The sequence below is a fragment of the Trichosurus vulpecula genome, chromosome 9, assembly GCF_011100635.1.
Source record: "Trichosurus vulpecula isolate mTriVul1 chromosome 9, mTriVul1.pri, whole genome shotgun sequence".
NCBI lineage: Eukaryota > Metazoa > Chordata > Mammalia > Diprotodontia > Phalangeridae > Trichosurus > Trichosurus vulpecula.
In genome coordinates, this window is record NC_050581.1 from 186,398,320 (window position 1) to 186,417,758 (window position 19,439).

The 19,439-nt window shown below is 43.5% G+C and overlaps 1 protein-coding gene across 1 annotated transcript in view; it reads left to right on the forward strand.

The window, feature by feature from the left end:
• The window catches only part of DNAH12 (dynein axonemal heavy chain 12), a 151,200-nt gene that overhangs the window by 113,038 nt on the left and 18,723 nt on the right, over nt 1–19,439 (forward strand). The window contains 8 exon segments of the mRNA XM_036739678.1: nt 1,106–1,320; nt 3,527–3,719; nt 8,165–8,357; nt 10,287–10,459; nt 14,457–14,597; nt 14,845–15,003; nt 15,460–15,604; nt 18,462–18,612. Of these exon segments, the coding sequence (XP_036595573.1) occupies nt 1,106–1,320; nt 3,527–3,719; nt 8,165–8,357; nt 10,287–10,459; nt 14,457–14,597; nt 14,845–15,003; nt 15,460–15,604; nt 18,462–18,612 (1,370 nt within the window).

Genomic DNA, 19,439 nt, shown 5'->3' on the forward strand with positions numbered 1-19,439 from the left:
ATTCACTCCACCATTCTCCCTCTCGTGATAGAATAGGGGTGATATAACCTGAAGACCACCCTCAAAGGGTCTGCAGTTTTATCTTGGAATTGATGACCCTGGGACACATTTAGGAAAGTGCTTTCCTCAATGAAGTAGTCCTTCCATCCAGATGGTATCTGTAAGTGAAGGATGTTCACAGCAAACATTATCATCACATAGGATTCTTAGAAGCTTTAATAATCTCACAAAGAAAGAAATGTGGTCTAGTTCATCTTATTTGTTACCAGTACTTTGTTCGGTATATAAATGTTTGAGGCCACAATGCTTTTACTCCTCCCTTTCTTGCATGTTGTCTCCTATGAATGTGTGGGTGTCTCCACTGACTTTTCTTCTTTCTACACTGTAGCTATGGCGTATGTGTTTAGCTTGGGGAGTTTATATTTTCTTTCTTCTTCTTTCGCAGTTGAATATCCTTTTAATTAGATTATTAAGACTTGAGACAAACATATTCTTACCATGCCTTGTTAGGTATACTCCCTTCCTGGCCGGGAGCCTGTCATTCCTGTGTTTCAGATTGTGGTGCAGAAATCTAATCTCATTTCTCAAACACTGTCTTCACAACTGGTTGTTCACTTCTTAGATCTTTCTTTCTCTTCTGAAGCACCTTTCTCCAGTTAGTAACAGGGATGAACACATCGCCTGTGCCTCTCATGTACAAAGCTTCTCGTGCAAGACTTTAGCGCTGCTTTATTGGCTCTTTCTTCCTTTCCTTTTAAAGGCACTTTTTAAATTCCTAAATAGGTCTCAATTGTAGGCCTTCTCAATTAAAGTCCAAGTAAATTTTCATTGAATTTGTGATTTTACCTCAGAGGAAAATACAAGCAAGACAAGCCTCTTTTTGTTGTTGTCCCTCCCTGCCCCCTAAATATTTCCCATCATGTTACTTTTCAATTCATATTTTTAGCCGTGATGTGTTTTCCAAACCTTTCCCCCTGTCTTTTCTCTCTCTCTAGTTGAGCCAGTAAGTAGTCTGTGTCTGAGAGTACTTTATCTCAGCAACACCCAAATTACAAAGCAATTTGAATCATAGACTCCCTTTGCTTTTCTTCCTTCTCTTTTTCAGGCCTCTAATGATCGACCCCCAGGGGCAAGCCAACAAGTGGATTAAGAACTCTGAGAAGGAAAACCAACTAAGCGTGATTAAGCTCTCAGATTCAGACTACATGAGGACGTTGGAAAATTGCATTCAGTTTGGTACCCCGCTTCTTTTAGAAAATGTTGGGGAAGAGTTGGACCCGTCTTTGGAGCCCTTACTGCTTAGACAAACTTTTAAACAAGGTAGAAAAGGAAAATCATAGTGATAGTAGTAGTAGTGATAATAATAATGAGTCATATCTTTATATTCCTAAGGTTTATATACATACTCTCATTTGGCCGTTTGAAAGCTGCTGACTTAGAAAAACTAATAATTAACAAGCCAAATTGTCTTTGCAGAATGAAAAGAAATAGCTCTCTGAATTCTGGTGTGAGTCTGTCCCCTTCCCATACTCTAAGGTCCAGAACAGCTGGCCGCCTTGCTCTTCCACGCACGTGGCCCTCCATGACGCTAGTCACTCCCCATTTCTGCAGTGCTCGTATCTCTGCCTGTACCTCACGTAATTTCTCATTTCCTTTAGGACTCTGCTCAAGTACTGCCTTCTACATAAAGCCCTTTCTTAACCCTGCCCTCCACTCCCCAATTGCTAGTGTCTTCCCTCCCTAAATTAGCTTGTATATATTCTTCCTCCATATAGATGCGTATACATCTGTATGTACATATATTGTGCCACCTAGCTGCCCCATGTGTGTATATATGTGTATGTGTATTTATATATATATTATGATATATATATATATATGATATGTATATTTATATATATACACATAGGGGCAGCTAGGTGGCACAGTGGGTAGAGTGCTGGGCTTGGAGTCAGGAGAGCTGAGTCAAATCCAGCTTCAGAAATTTCCTAACCGTATGACTCTGGGCAAGTCACTTAACTTCTCTTTGCCTCAGTTTCCTTATCTGCAAAATGAGCAGCCGAAGGAAATGCCAAACCACTCCAGTATCTTTGCCAAGAAAACCCCATGGACAGAGGTCCACAGGGTCACGAAGAGTCAGCCATGACTGAAGTGACTCTACAACAACAACAGATGCTTAGATAATGACTTGTTTTCTGCCCCATAGAATGTAACCCCCTTAAGAAGGGGAGTGGTTTAATTTTTGTCTTTGTAGTCCTAGTACCTACAATTCAATTTCAGTTCAATAAACATTTATTAAGCTATGTAGTATACCAGACACCATGCTAAGTGCTGGTGATACAAAAAGATGCTAAGGCAGTCCTTGTCCTCAAGGAGCTTACAGTTTAATGGGGGAGACAATACGCAAACAACTCTGTGGTGACAAGGTCTATACGGGATAAACAGGAAGTAGTTAATAGCGGGAAGGCTAAGAGGGGCTAGGGAAGGCTTCTTGTAGAAGGTGGGATTTTAGTTGGGACTTCAAGGAAGCCACGAGTAGTCAGAATGGAGGAGGAAGCAAAGGATTTTGTATTTGATCCTAAAGGTGCTGGGGATGCACCGTAATGTATTGAGTAGGGGAGTGATGTGATAGCTGTGGAGGAAAGACTAGAGTAAGGACAGACTTGGGGTGGGAAGACCAGCCGACACCCTGTTGGCTATTGCAATAGTCCAGGTGTGAGGGGAGATGAGGGCCTGCACCTTGTGACTTCATATCCCCTTTGAGCCTCAGGTAATTCCTTAAAACTGTAAATTATTAATAGATTATTATGGAGCAAATTCTCACACTGATGAAATCATAGGTCTTTGACTTTACCGACTCTGAAGGGGTTGATGTCAGATTGTCGCTTGTGAATGAAAATTTGGGGCTAACCAATAAGGAGTGAGCGAGGAAAGACCAGGCACTGCTTCATTCGTTGCTGCCATCTTGGATGGCTTACCCATTAGATTAGGCATGGGATAGGGAGTCAGGGGTATCATATGTTTAGGGAACACAATCCCAAGGTATGAACAACAGGGTTAATTTTGGGTCATGGTTGGATTGGCCTTTCCTTTTCTCTGTGCCCTCCCCAGTCAAGCAGGATAGTCTTCACTGTCAAAGTCTAGTGTACCTGCCATCTTTAAGTATCTTCTGCAAACTATTCGGATTTCTTGCTGGGGGTAGAGGGCAAGAAGGAAAAGTCCTTCAAAAAAAAATCTGATCTAGAGGGTGTCCGCAAAAGGATGTCCACCCCCAGAATGAGCCATACTGCTCGACTTCATCCTTGCTCTGTCTCCTAAAGCCTAGCACAGTGCTTGGTACATAGTAATAAATGCTTGTTGGTTGACTGATCCAACTTTATTTTCTCTGATTATTAAACTCAATCTCCATCTTTGTTAGCCATTAAAAGCACTTTAGAGTCATTAGGGAAACACCAATAGGACCTTCAAGGAAGGGGAGCCACACCAACCAGTTTGAGCTGTTCTTTCTTGTTTTTTGAAACATCAGGAGGCATTGATTGCATCAGACTCGGAGAAGTCATCATTGAGTATTCCTTTGATTTCAAATTCTACATCACCACAAAACTGAGAAATCCGCACTATATGCCTGAGCTGGCCACAAAGGTTTCTCTGCTCAATTTCATGATAACACCGGAAGGACTTGAAGACCAATTGCTAGGTATCGTGGTCGCGAAGGAGAGGTAGGTGCTTTCTTAGATGCAGCCAGAGAGGTTGTAAATTCTAGAAGGCCGTTAACCTATAGCTATGCATTTTGGGGTAGTTTCGTCATATTTTGTATTTCTGCATAATTTACATAATTTCCTTATCCTTTACATATTCTTTAAAAGCTAATACAGGTGTTAACTCTGTTCGGCTTTCACTCCATATAGGTGTGTTTTAGGAAACATAATTTGGGCCTTGACATGATGTAATATGTGTATCTCATATACCACTGAAATATAAGTGTTCTCAGTCTTGGGCAGTATATAATAGAGCTGTTCCCACTGACAACTAGAGTGAAAACTAAGGGGGCAGCTAGGTGGCACACTGAATAGAGCACTGGCCTTGGAGTCAGGAGGACCTGAGTTCAAATCCGGCCTCTGACCCTTGACACACTTACTAGCTGTGTGACCTTGGGCAAGTCACCTAACCCCAATTGCCCTGCCTTCCCCCCTCCAAAAACAAAACAAAACAAAACCAAAAAAAACAAAGAATGAAAACTAAGGAGCTTAAAATGGAAGAGTGGGGATTTTTTTTAGGAAAATAAATAAAAACCCCTTTTTGTGTAAGTAAGATTTTTGATACCTGGGATAGACTACCAGGGTAGACGGGAATCTGCCATCACCTGTGACATTTATTTTACTTTTTAAAAATCAAATGTATTATCTATTTACTTTTAGCATTCATTTTTAAAAAAGTTTTGAGTTCCTAATTCTCTCCCTCCCTTCAGTCCCTCCTCACCCTCAAAAAGGCAAGCAATATGATGTCGATTATACAAGTGAACTCATCCAAAACATATTGCCACAGTAGCCATGTTAGCAAAATAAGCAAGAAAAATAACGGGAAAAAAAATCTGCTTCATTTTGCACTGCAACCTCTCTCTGGAGGTAGATAGCATTTGTCATCATGGGTGCTTTGGAACTGTCTTGGATCATTGTTTTGATCAGAATAGCCACGTTTTTCACAGTGGATCATCATTACAACATTGCTGTTCCTGTGCACAGTGATCTCCCGGTTCTCCTCACTTCACTTTGCATCAGTTCACGTAGGGTTTGCCACGTTTTCTGAAACCACTCCACCCCTTGTCATTTCTGATAGCACAATAGTACTCCATCACAGGCATATACCACACCTTGCTCAGCCATTCCCCAGTTGATGAACATCCCCTGGATTTCCAATTCTTTGACACTACAAAAAGAGCCGCTATAAACACGCGTAGTTCCAGATTGTTCTCTGGAATGGTTGGACCCGTTTAGTGCTCCACTAACAGTTCATGAGTGTGCCTATTTTTCCACATCCCCTCCAGCATTTGTCATTTTGGAAAGGTGTGAGGTGGTACCTCAGAGTTATTTTAATTTGCCTTTATTATGGGGCAGCTAGGTGGCGCAGTGAGTAGAGCACTGGCCCTGGAGTCAGGAGGACCTGAGTTCAAATTCAGCCTCAGACACTTGACACACTTATTAACTGTGTGACCTTGGGCAAGTCATGTAACCCCAATTGCCCTGCCTTCCCCCCTCAAAAAACAAAACAAAATCTGCCTTTCTCTAATCAATAGGCATTTAGGGCATTTTTTTCATATAACTATAGATAGCTTTAATTTCTTCTGAAAACTGCCTGTTTATATCCATTGACCATTTATCAATTGGGGAATGGCCCTTATTTTTATAAATTTAACTCAGTTCCCTATATATTTGAGAAATGAGGCCTTTATCAGAGAAACTTGCTGTAAAATTTTTGATACTACTTCATTGTCTATGGTACCTTTTAGTAAAATGTAGTTTCCCTGATTATCACTTTTAATTAGGGCTATTTTTGCTTTTGCTTTGTCTGAGATCATGACTTCTGCTCCTGCCTTTTTTTAGTTCAGCTGAAGCATGATAGATTCTGCTCCAGTCCTTTATTTTCAACTCTGTGTATGTATTTCTGTTTGTGTGTCTTTTATAAACAACATATTGGTGGATTCTGGTCTATCTAACCTGCTCTCTGCTTCTATTTTATGGGTGCGCTCATCCCATTCACATTCACAGTTATGATTACTAACTGCATCTTCCTCTCCATCCCATTTTCTTCTATTACTTCTTCTCTATTTTATTGTGTCCCTGCTCAAAAATCTATTTTGCTTCTAATCACTTCCTCTCTTAATCTGTCCTTCCTTTTGTTACTCTCCCCACTTTCTCTTATCCCCTCCCCTCTTACTTCCCTATTGGATAAGATAGATTTCTATACCCAACTGAATGTGTGTATATGTATATGTATATATGCATATATATTTCCCTCTTTGAACCAATTATGATGACAGTATTGTTCAAACATTGCCCACCACCCTCCCCCATTTTCCTTTCCATTGTAAAAGGTCTTCTTTGTGTAGCTCTTTTATATGAGAAAATCTCTCCATTCTACCTCTCCCTACTCCATTCTCCCAGTGCATCCCTATTTTCATCGCTTCAGTTTTTGGTGATCATTCCAACATAATCAGCTCACACTCCTGCCCTCTATGTAAGCTCCTCTAAACTTGCCTAATAATGATAAAGTTCTTAAGGGTTACATGTATCATCTTCCCATATAGGAATGTAAGCAATTTAACTTTACTAAGACCCTTATGATTACTCTTTCATGTTAGCCTTTTTATGCTTTTCTTGAGTCTTGTGTTTGAATGTCAAATTTTCTGTTTAGCTCTAGTCTTTTCATTAGGAATCTGAAAGTCCTCTGTTTCATTAAATGTTCATTTCGCCCCCCTCTCCTGCTCCCCTCCCGCCGACGGATTATATCCAGTTTTATTGGGTAGGTTATTCTTGGTTGTAATCCTACCTTTTTTGCTTTCTGGAATATCACATTCCAAGCCCTCTGGTCCTTTGACATGGAAGCTGCTAAATCTTGTGTGATTCTGACTGTGGCTCCACAATATTTGAATTATTTCTTTCTGGCTTCTTGAAGTATTTTCTCTTTGATCTGGCAGCTCTGGAATTTGGCTAGAATATTTCTGAGAGTTTTATTTTGGGATCTCTTTCAGGAGGTGATCAGTAGATTCTTTCAATTTCTATTTTACCCTCTGGATCTAATATATTGGGGCATTTTTCCTTGATAATTTCTTGACATATGATGCCTAGGTTCTGTCTTTGGTCATGACTTTCAGGTAGTTTATAATTCTTAAATTATCTCTCTGGTCTATTTTCTGATGAGATATTTCATGTTTATTCTATTTTTTCATTGTTTTTGCTTTGCCTTATTGTTTTTTGATGTCTCATGGAGTTATTAGCTTCCACTTGCCCAATTCTAATTTTTAAGGAATTAATTTTCTTCAGTGAGCTTTGTACCTCTTTTCACATTTGGCCAATTCTGTTTTTTAAGGTGTTATTTCCTTTGGTGTTTTTTGTACCTCTTTTACCAAACTATTAATTCTCTTTTCATAATTTTCTTGCATTGTTCTCAATTCTTTTCCCAGTTCTTCCCCTACCACTCCTATCTCTTTCTTTAACTCTTCTATGAATTCTTACTGGGCTTGGATCCAACTAGCATTTTTCTTTGAGGCTTTGTTTCTGGCTGTTGTCACATTGTCTTTTTCTGAGTTTGTATCTTGGTCTTCCCTGCCACAAAGTAACTATTTGTGCTCAAGTTCTTCTTTGTTGTTGTTTTTTGCTCATTTTCCCTGCCTATTTCTTAACTTTGATCTTTATGTTAAAGTTGGGCTCTGCTACTCTAGGGGTAGGGAGGCCACTGTCCCAAGCTTCAGGCTTTTTTGTGCTTCTGTTTTCAGAGCTAGATAGTTCTGGGGATCTGCAAGTTTTTGGTGCTTCCAAGGTAGTGTGATGCTGGGAAAGGTGTGGTCACTGCTCTCTTGGTCTATACTCTGGTCTTTACCCAGGAAAGGCATCTGGTCCCCTATTGCCACAATCACTAGTGCTCATGACCAGGGCCCCTGCTCCCTTGTGACTGACCTCCAGCATGCCTCTCTATCTCAGAACTGCCACCCAGCATTGTGTATGAGCACTAGAGTTGCCAATCAGTGCCAGTGCCAGCAAATGTCGCCCTGTAATCTCTCTCTGCAAAGGTGTCCGGCTCCCTTACTGTGTCTGTTCTGAGAGCTCGCTCTGTTGCTGCTGCTGTGTGTGGGCTCCAGATAGGTCTCTGCCCTGGGGTTATAGACTCCATCTGTCACCCTCCTAAGTTTTCTTAGGCTGGAAAAATATCTCACCCTGCCCTTTGTTGGCTCTGCTGCTCTCAAATGTGATTTGAGGCATTGTTTTTAAGTTGTTTGGAGGGGAATGTTGGGAGAGTTCAGGTGAGTGGCCTCTGATCTGCCGTCTTCTCCAGATCAGTTTTCCCTTTATTATGTTTCCTTAATCCTCTAAGTTTATGAAAGTTGTGAGAAACTGCATGTTTGATGGCCAGAACTGACTTCCTAAAGAAAATGCTTCTCCTTTGTTAGACCAGAATTAGAAGAAGAGAGGAATGCTCTGATTCTCCAGTCTGCCGCCAACAAGAAACAGCTGCACGACATAGAAAGCAAGATTCTGGAAACCCTGTCATCCTCAGAAGGGAACATCTTGGAGGACGAAAGTGCCATCAAAGTCTTAGATTCGGCAAAGCTCATGTCCAACGAGATCTCAAAGAAACAGCAGGTGAAGCCAGAAACAAACGAGCGCATGATTAAACAGACAAAAAAGGCTTCCGGAAGATCTGTGAAATGGGGACGTCCATGAGAAGTCAGCACGGTGTGACCGACAGAGGGCTGGCCTTGGAGTCAGGAAGGCCGGGGTTCAAATAGGGCTTTTGACGCGTGGTAGTTGTGTGACCTTTGTCTACCTGCCTCAGTATTCTCATCTGTAAAATGTGTGCTGATAACAGCACCTGCCTCGCGGGGTCACGGCGAGGAGCGGATGAGATCACACTCGTAAAGCGCTTGGCGCGGCGCCTCACGTAGCAAGCGCTACATAAATGTCAGCTACTGTGAGTGTTATTCTGCAGAGTTCAGTTCGACGTAAGGAAACGCTTTCTAAACACCAGAGCTGTTCCGAATTGGAGCAAGCCGCCTTGTGGGTGCTGGGGGTGCCACAGAAGGGGTTTCTGTTCGTCTACGGCTTAGACTGGCACAGACAGTGTCAAAAACATTGAATTTAGAGTCGGGAAGGCTTGGGTTTGAATTCTGCCTCAGATACTAGTTCTCTGATCCTGGGGAAGTCAGTTAACCACCTTTTGCCTCTGTTTCCTTATCTGGGAATGAGGGGGTTGGATCGATGGCCTCTGGGGTCCCCACCAGCTCTAAATGTATGACCTTTAGAGTCTCCTGACTCTGAAATTTGGTGATTTTGTGAAAATTCTTAAGCTTTTTCTAACTAAATCCTTACCATCCGTACCCAGCTTGTTGCATTAATTGTAGGCATGGCAGGGGGTGGGGCAGGGAAGTTATTCTTGACAACTATGAGTCAAACTAACATTTTACAAAGAACAGACGAGAACTTCAAACCTTTGACTCACCCAAATAATAATAATGATGATGATGATAATAATGGTTAATAGCTAATGTTTATATGGCACTTACCGTGTGCCCGGCCCTGAGCCTCAGGACAGCCCTGGGAGGCAGGTGCTGTTAGCATCCCCATTCCACAGATGAGAGAATCGAGGCAAGCAGAGGTTAAGTGACTTGCCCGGGGTGGTCTGAGGTCAGACTTGAACTCGGCTCTTCCCGGCTCCAGACCCGGCGCTCTGTCACTGCCCCAACAAAGGGCGGTAGCAGTGGTTAGGCTCGTGAGACGCACATACTGCAGGCTCAGAGAGGCAGAGACTTGTAGGAGACAGAGAGCAGGCGGCAGTTCATCTGCCCTCGGTCATTTTGTCCAGCCCTTTCATTTGGGGGAGCAGAAGCCCAGGGGATGAAGGGGTGTTCCCAAGGCCACACACTACGTGTCAGAGGAAGCGTAGGAACTCATGTCCCAGAGTCATGGGTCAGTGACTGGGCACTTCTCATTTTACAGAGGGTGGAGCTGAGGCTCAGAGAGAATAAGGGACCACATGGGGAGTAAGTGTCTGAGGCAGGATTTGAACCCAAGTCTTCTTGGCTCCAGGTTCTGCACTCTATCCACAACCACAGGCTGCCTCTCCCCAGAGAGCCATCGTTCTTCCTGTTCCATGTCTTTGTCTCCTCATGCCCCTGAAATGGAAAGAGATCGTCTGTGTGTGAGGCACTATCCGTACTCCATTAGGCCTTTGTCTTTCTGAAAAATTTAGTAAGAGATGGACTTAAAAAATATATAATCTCAGGGCAGCTAGGTGGCACAGTGAGCCCTGGAGTCAGGAGGACCTGAGTTCAAATCCAGCCTCAGACACTTGACGCTAGTGGTGTGACCCTGGGCAAGTCACTTAACCCCAACTGACTCACACACACACACACACACACACACACACACAAAATCTCTACTTATATTGACTCTATTATTATCATCATTATGTTGGGACATGCCTCTAAAAAAATAAATTATGTTACTTGAAAAGATTGTTCCAGAGAGTGAATATAAGCCTTCTTCCATTCTTGATTCCTCTCGCTTCCATAGATTGCAGAAAAAACAGAGATCAAAATAGCAGAGTCGAGAGAAGGCTACCGGCCCATTGCCAAGCACTCCTCGGTGTTATTCTTCAGCATCGCGGACCTGGCCAACATCGACCCCATGTACCAGTACTCCCTTACCTGGTTCGTTAACCTTTACATCAACTCGATTCACGATAGGTAAGCTTCGTTTTCCGCTCCACTTATCCTCTGTAGGCAGAATTTCTCGCTTTTCCTGTTTGAAGGTGCTGGTGCAGACTGCTCAGTTTCTCCGTCCCTCCTTTATGTCTCCCTGTCTCTTCTCATCTCCCAATGTGGCCATTTCCCAAGGCCTCCTGATCTTTCTTCCCTCGGTACTCTGTGTCTTGTAGGCCTCATCCCTTCTCATTATGGCAGCTGGTTTTCCTTTCTGCTGCAGGGGGATAGGTTAGCTTGGGAACCAGCTTCTGCCCCAGGTCATTGATCCTTCCAGAGGCCCAGATAGCCAGTCTACTATGAGGCTTTCTTTCATCTAGACCCTCCACACACACATGATCCGTGTAGTCCAGTGGGGCCCAACACGTAAGCCTGCTCTGCCAGGCCCACAGAATCAGAGGGGGACTCCAGGAGCCTTCTCATGCAGGAGTTCTTAAGCTTGTCATGGACCCCTTTGGTCATCTGGTGGAGCCTATGGACCACTTTTCAGAACAATATCTCTTCACAATGGAAGAAATGCTAAATTTCTGTTAGAGGTTCATGAAAATAAAGATGTAATTTTTTCCCCTTCCAAATTCACAGACCTCTCATCTAATCCAAGTCGCGCCCACAAGAGAATTCTCTTTGCAACACGGCCAACAAGGACTTATCTAGCCTTTGCTTGTAGCCTTCCAGTGACAGGGAGCTCATTACTTCCCAAGGTAGCCCTTTCCATTTGGGGATTAATCTTATTAGCAACAACTGTCATGACATCATGTGTAAATCAGACTTTTGCACCTTTTCCCATCTCTCTTAATTCTGCCTTTGGGGCCAAGCAGAACCGTTCTCAACCCTTGAAGACATCTCTTTTCCAGGGCAATTACTCTTTGTGTTTTCATCTGCACTTCATATGATATGAACACCGGGTCCTAGAGGCAGCTGGTCCTGGAGTCAGGAAGACTTGAGTTCTAATTCTGCCCCAGATGCTTACTAGCTTTGTGACCTTGGGCAAGTCACTTCACCTCTATTTTTCCTCAGTTTCCTCTTCTATAAAATGAGGCCCTTGGCTTTGATGGCCTCTAAATTCTATAATTTTTCAATATCCTGGATATCCTCCCCTCAGTACTTTCCATTGCCTTTTCTTAAAATGCGATGCCCAGAATTGAACGTCATGCTCCCAGTGTGACCCAAGTAGGGCAGAGTACAGCAGGACTATAACTTCCTTATTCCTGGGTACTTGGCCTCTTTTAAGAAAATATTCATGGGTTTACAACATTCAATTCCACAAGTTTTTGAGTTCCAAGTTTTCTCCCCCTCCCTGCCCACCCCTTCCCCAAGACGGCATGCGTCTACATATACATATTATCACTTTAGTCATGTTGCAAAGAAGAATTATAGCCAAAGGAATGAACCACGAGAAAGAAGAAACAAAACAAAAAAGAGAGAGAGCAAATGGTCTGCTTCAATCTGCCTTCAGACTCCGTAATTCTTTCTCTGTATGTGGGCGGCATTCTCCATCATGAGCCTTTTGGAGTTGTCTTAGAACCTTGCATTTCTGAGAAGGGGCCAAGTCTATCAAAGTTAGTCCTTGCACAATGTAGCTGTAATCATGTATAAGGTTCTCCTGGTTCTGCTCCCCTCACTCAGCATCAGTTCATAGAAGTCTTTCCAGGTTTTTCTGAAGTCCACCTGCTCATCATTTCTTATGGAACAATAGTATTCCATTACATTCATATACCACAGCTTGTTCAGCCATTCCCCAATTGATGGGCATCCCCTCAATTTCCAGTTCTTGGCCACCACAAAAGGAGCTGCTATAAATATTTTTGTACATGTGGGTCTTTTTCCCATTTGTATGACCTCTTTGGGATACAGCCCTAGAAGTGGTATTGCACATTTTTATAGCCCTTTGGGCATAGTTCCAAATCGCTCTCCAGAATGGCTGGATCAGTTCACAACTCCACCAACAATGTATTAATGCTCCAATTTTCCCACATCCTCTCCAGCATTTATCATTTTCCTGTTTTGTCATGTTAGCCAATCTGACAGGACAGATGTGGTACCTAAGAGGTGTTTTGATTTACATTTCTCCAATCAATAATGATTTAGAGCATTTTTTCATATGACTATAGATATCTTTAATTTCTTCCTCTGAAAACTGCGCATTTATATGCTTTGGTCATTTATCAATTGGGGAATGACTTATATTCTTATAAATTTGATTCAGTTCTCTATATATTTTAGAAATGAATTGGTCTCTCTTAATGAAGTCAAAGATCACATTCACTTTTCTTCTGCATCACACTTTACTCATAGTGAGCTTGCCGTCCACTCAGACCTTTGGACCTTTTTCACATCAGCATATACTCACTCGTAGTCATCGTCCCTGACCAGGAGAGGATACCTGCCTTTGAGAAAGGACAGCCCTGCCAGGGGCCTGGATTCTTTAGCAGCCTAGGTCCTGCAGAGGTATATTTATAATGAGCTCCCTTAGAGCTCTATATGCTGATGGAACTCTCAGCAGGTGGGGTGGGGGTGGGGCAATGGAGAGGTGAGAAGCCATAGGGTGACCAGCAAGGCATAAAACTCACCTGGTTCTTGTGGACAGCACCCTGCATTGCTGCTTTTCTGTTCTGAGCAGCCCTCAGCAGCAGCCCCAGATAGTGCTGGTCCCCCTCTGCAACCCTGTAAGTGGGTGGGTGGGTGGGTGGGGCAGTTAAATCAGCACCATGGCCAGCAGCTCAGCTGGCACTACCTCCTAAGGCTTCAAGGATGGCCTTTATACTGAGGACTTCCCCAGTTGGCTGAAGAGCTAGAAGCGGCTTCCTATGCCCCAGGCCCACATGTCCAGTTGGCAGCTTGTTGGGGCCCTGGGCCTCAGACCCTACGAGAGCCACGGGTACCCACCACACTTCATATGGAGAAAATCCTGCTTGGCTTCAGCTTCATCTCTTAAGCCCTCATCCATCCCTGACCCTGACTTCAGAAACATTGCTTTCATCTGTCCTAAATGTATGTCTGTTCTTGAACATAGAGGGAGGTCTTCAAACAGTCCGTCTCCAGCTAGGTAAGGCCCTTGTGGGCAGAGTTAGAGAGGCTTCTCTAGAAACCATTGGATCATCTGGCCTTCCTAAAGTCCGTTTCCCTGTTGCTTCCATCCTACAACTTAACTTTGGAATTTTGTTGCCCCCCAAACCACAAGGCTGTAGAGGATTGCTTACTGAACTATACAGATGACTTTGCTAAAAAAGTTCAGAAGAGAGGTGGTTACCTGGAAACTGAGCCATCCAGGGAGGCTTTATAATGGAGGTGGCATGTGATCTGGGTCTCAAAGGCTGAGCATTTGGAGAGGGAGGGCAGAGGTAGGGAGGGCCTTGTCCTTGGGGTCAGTCAACCAGCCTTGTTCGTTTGCTTTTTCCTTTGAAATGTTTTTAAAACCCATCCTCTCATTTTCCCGCCTCTATCACTTTGGTCCTTGTCCTGTAATAGCTTTCCCTTTCTCCACGTGGATCCAAATCCTCCTATCCTTTGAGACACAGCTCATTCTACCACCTCAGAAATTTCCCTTGGTTTTACTCCAGCTGAAAGCGCACCCACGCTCTCTCTCTCCTTCCCTTCCCTTCCCATTGTTACATTGTTGGTGGAGTTGTGAACTAAGGAAACTTTCTTGCTTTCTTTCTTATCTTTTGTTGGTGCATAGATTGCCTTGTTGTGAGTTATTTCACATGTACACGTCTCCTCTCCCCATCCAGACTGCCTCTTTATTCTTTGCATTTCCTTGTGGTGCTTTCCATTCAATACATATTTGTTAATTTATTTCAGCCTTGCAGTTGGGTAGAATTAAATCAGGCATGTTTGCAAAGTGGGTGAGATAATGGAAATCGTATTTCACTTTTCAATGGAATGATAGTATTGTGTGTTTGTGACACTTAAAATTCAATTATTGAAATGTTTTTTTAACCTAGTTTTTTTTTCTTGTTTTGCTCTAATTTTATCATTTTAGTAACCGATCCAAGATTTTGGAAAAGCGCCTACGTTACTTAAATGATCACTTCACGTATAACTTATATTGTAACGTGTGTCGGTCCCTGTTTGAGAAGGACAAGCTGCTCTTCTCCTTTTTGCTGTGTGCTAACCTGCTTTTGTGAGTGGCATCCTCCCAGCCCCCAAGCCCCTTACCTCCCACCTTAGCTCAATTAACAAAACCTTAATGGGAAAAATAGAATCTAAACCCAAGGACTTCTTGCAGTTTCTCTCTTGGGAAGCCTGTATGCAGCCCGCCCCCCTTTCACTGGGTATCTTACTGACCCAATAGTAGTTAGAATACGATGATGTCATTCTCTCTACTTTTCCAACATCTCCCTCTATTGGTGTTTGCTTTTGAAATACAGAGCCAAGAAAGAGATCGAATATGCAGAATTCATGTTTCTTTTGACTGGTGGAATTGGCCTGAAGAGCCCTGAGGCAAACCCTGATCCTACTTGGTTACAAGAAAAGAGCTGGGAAGAGCTGTGCCGGGCCAGTGAATTCCCAGCCTTCAAAGGCCTCAAGTAACTGAGCTGCTAAGATATCACAGAGCAGAGGGCGGAGTAACTGGATGAATGAAGCTAGTGGCTAGTGACTGTTTGGGAATAATCCTGTAGGAGCCCATGCTGCCCCCTCTCAAGACAGAATCTTGTTTCTCTTTTATTCAGTAGAGTGTATGCTGTCAGAAGGCAGGAATGTTCCATTTTTGTCTTTGCGTGCCCAGCACCCAGCATGGCGCCATACACCTCAGTTTCCTCATCTATAAATGGGGATAGTTATGGTAGCTACCCCTCAGAATTGTTGTGAGGACCCGATGAGGCAGTATTTGTAAAGCGCTTTGCACATCTTGAACTCCTTCAGGAATATTAGCTATTCTTACTAGCAGGGCTCAGAGTGGACACTTCAGAACTCTTTGTTGTATTGCATTCATTTTTTTTCAAATAAAAGGAAAAATAGTTATGAAAATGTTTCTCTTTTAGGGAACATTTCCAGAAATCTACTAGAGACTGGCGTGAAATCTATGACAGTAAAGAGCCGCATACCGTTCCTTTCCCCAAACCGATGGACACAAGTCTGAATGAGCTCCAGAAGATCATTGTGCTCCGTTGCTTAAGGCCTGATAAGGTAACAGAGACTGTTTATTCCTTAGCCCAGCCTTTCCTTCTTCCGCAGGCTTCCTTCCGCACCCTCATGAGATTGCTTTGAGGTTCTGGGATTAGCTAGGAGACATGTCACATTTCGGAAAGCTCGGGCTTCCTTCCCTGCCACGAAGCCTGGGAAGTCTCCTAGTGCAATAGGTTGGCAGGCTTGGACCAACTACCCTATCTGCAAGCCAGCTGGTCACATCAAAGAGAAATAAAATTTTATGAAGAGGAAGTGAGTTCAGTAGGTGGACCATAGATTTCAACACAATCAAAACCATCTCTATGCTCCACTTTCCTCGTTTAGATAGGAGAGCGGGTCCAGGTAGGCACTGCAGTCCTCATCTATCACTCTCTCTTAAAACTCTATGGCTTTTGTGTTTTATTTGATAATTATCTGTTTATGCCTCATGTCTCCACTAGATGGCAATCTCCGTGAGCACCAGGACCCAGGTCTCATTAAAGCCCAGTATCTAGCACCTAACGCAGAGCTGAACTGAGCACACAGTAGGGTTATCTATGGAATGAAGGAATCTCTTTCTGTGGATGGATTCTTTCTAGGCTTTCTTTTCTTTTCTTTTCTTTTTTTTTGAGGGAGGAAGTCAGGGCAATTGGGGTTAAGTGACTTGCCCAAGGTCACACAGCTAGCTAGTAAGTGTGTCAAGTGTCTGGGTCCAGATTTGAACTCCGATCCTCCTGACTCCAGGGCTGGTGCTCCACTTACTGCGCCACCTAGCTGCCCCCTTTCTAGGCTTTCTAAAAGAAGACTACCCTTTCACCAAGTCACTGACTGGAGGCCACTAGATGGTGCAGTGAAGAGAATGCTACACCTGGAGTCAGGAAGACCTCTGTTCAAACCTGACTATAGACCCTTATTAGCTTTTTGACCCTGGGCAAGTCACTTAACTGTCTGCCTCAGTTTCCTCATGTATAAAATGGGGGTAGTTATAGTACCTACCCCTCAGAATTGTTGTGAGGATCAAATGAGGTAATATTTATAAAGCTCTTTGTAAGCCTTAAAATCCTACAGGAATATTAGCCATTCTTACTAGCAGGGCTCAGAAATGGCGTCTCCTTTATTATCCCATCAAGTCTGTAAGGTTTGCAAAACATCTTCCAAGAGATTCCCCTTTGGTAATTCCTTGGGGGCCTGACAAAGCCAACTCCACTCGCTACTTTGTTTGCCTCTTACACTTCACCAGAATTCCCTTTTGTCCTTGGTTTTGAGTATATCAAGAAAGTTAGAATTGACATAAGTCAGCTCTCCTCGTGGCCCATCCATCTGCTCATGTGTCAAGAACCTAGAAACTCTCCAACGGTCCAAAGAAACCAAGACAACGACTCCTGTTTAGAGAGCGCCCACCTTTCTCACCAGCACCCTGTGGGACAAGGAGAAAGTCGACCGAGTAGCCCCTGGTCAACAGCTAGAAGGTGTCAGAGGCAGGCTTGACCCAGGTCTTCTGCCTTCTCAGGCCAATGCTCAATCGCATAAACCACCTCGCTTCTTCTCTCTACTGGGGGAGAATGGAGCATGTACACAGATAAGTAAGCACAGGCAGTTTGAGGAAGGAGAAGGCATTAACAAATAGGAAGATCATGGAAGGCTCCCTGGAGGAGGTGATGTTTGAACTGACCCTTGAAGGAAGATGAATAAACCAATAAGCATTTATCAAATACCTACTAGGTGTCAAGTGCTGGGTTCTGAAGATACAAAGATAGAAGTAAATAGTCCCTGCTTTCAAAGAACGTACGTTCTATCAGGGGAGACAACAGATACAAGCTTATAAACTATAAGTACACACACACACACACACACACACACGGTACATTTTAGAGGGGTAGGTCTTATCAGGTGTGTGTGTGTGTCTGTGTGACTGTGTCTGGAGGGGGGTAGTGGATAGTGACAGGAATAGCTTCATGCAGAAGATGGTGCTTGAGCTGAGTCTTAAGGGAAACCAGGATTTGAAGAGGTGGAAGTGAGGAGCAAGGACATGCTGGGAATAAGGTCTAGCTGGTGCAAAAATATGGCAACAGGAGATGGACGGTCATGTGTGAGTTACAGCAAGATCGGCATAAGGATTTGGAGTGTCTTAGAAGAGAACTGAGCACATTCTTGACATCGGGACCTACTGGGATGAATGCTTCAAGGCAGGAGAGATGGGATGCTGAGTTTGGTGAACAGCGTAGAGTGTGTGAAATAAGGCAGGAAAGACTATAGGAGGCCTCAAACACCAGCTGCCTGCCTCACCACTATCCTGACATTTGGGGTAGGGGCTGTAGCTCATACTTTGGTTGTATTCCTGGTGTTTTCCATGTACTAGCCATTCCGTCAGTTTTTCTTGCTGCTGATGTAACATTCCCTTGGGCTTCACTCACTGAACCATTTGGGCCCCTAGAAGGCCCTTCTTTCCTCATGTGTCTTAGGGTGCTTAGCTTCAGTTCTGTTATGTCACCGACCCCCCCCCTTTGGAAATCTGAGGAGCTCCAAGACAAAGTGTGGCAGTAGTTTATGCCGGAGCCACATCCACGCTGTCCTCATCAGATTAAAGTGTTCGCGCCTCCCATCCTTTCTAGGCCGGGCAATGTTGATTTTCCACGGGAGGCCTTTCTCCTTTACCTTTCAATGCCTGTCTTTTCACGGGTGCAGGCTGTTCAGCTTTTATTATAGTTTCTCTCCTCCCCTTCCCCTTTACATCTCCATCAATGAGTTGGCATAGTTTGCTTTACATTAAACCTTTGCTCTAAATATTAAACAAAATGCTTTGTTCAGAACTATGCGAGAGCCTGTGCAAAGTCAAAACCTGCTTAAGCCCTAACTTTTCATCTTCTCTTTTAAACAGATTAGCCCGGCTATAACGAATTACGTAACCGATAAACTGGGAAAGAAGTTTGTTGAGCCTCCACCTTTTGATTTGGCAAAAAGTTATTTAGACTCAAATTGCACCATTCCCCTCATCTTTGTGCTGTCTCCAGGAGCAGATCCCATGGCCAGTAAGTGCGTGGAGGGTGGAGACTCTTAAGAACCTTAAAAATGGAACCCTGGCCAGTTGCCCTTTTGGTAAATTTGGATTGGAATGGGACTTGGTGAAATGAATGAGTGGGAAAAGGCACGGAAAAGGATTAATTGGGCATTTACTGTATGCCAGGCACTATACAGGTACAAGCCTTCAAGGAGTTTACATTTTAACAGGATCTTACCTTTCAATATAGGAAATGTAGAAAGAACTCTGGACTTGATGTCAGGAAAAACCTGGGGTTTGATTCCTTCTCTGGCACTCATTAGTCATGTGATTATGAGCAGGTTACCTCACTTCTGAGCCTCGGTTTCTCCATCTATGAAATGGATAATCACACCTCTGGTATGGAATCACAAGGTTGTTGTGAAAACCAAATGAAGTCACGTAAAGTGAACCTTCCATTCACTCTGTGGTCTGACCAACCAGACCTAATGGCTATTCTGCACGCAAGGCAATCCCTCTCCAAACTACTTTGTGTTTTTTGCACACACACACACACACACACACTCACACGCACACTCTCTATATAGTGTGTATATATACTATATGTACATGTATTCTCAATGTACTTACAGAGATATGTATATGTTTTCTGCCCCATCAGAATATAAGCTCCTTGAGGACAGGGACTGTCTAACTCTTGCCTTTGTATCACTAGCACTGAGCACAATGCCTGGACTACATATAATAATAAATGCTTGTTGACTGAGTGAGTGATTGATTAAAATTCTGTAAGAAGAGGCAGCATGGCCTGGTGGATCAAGAACTAACCTTGGAAAATGGTAGATCTGGGTTCTACTA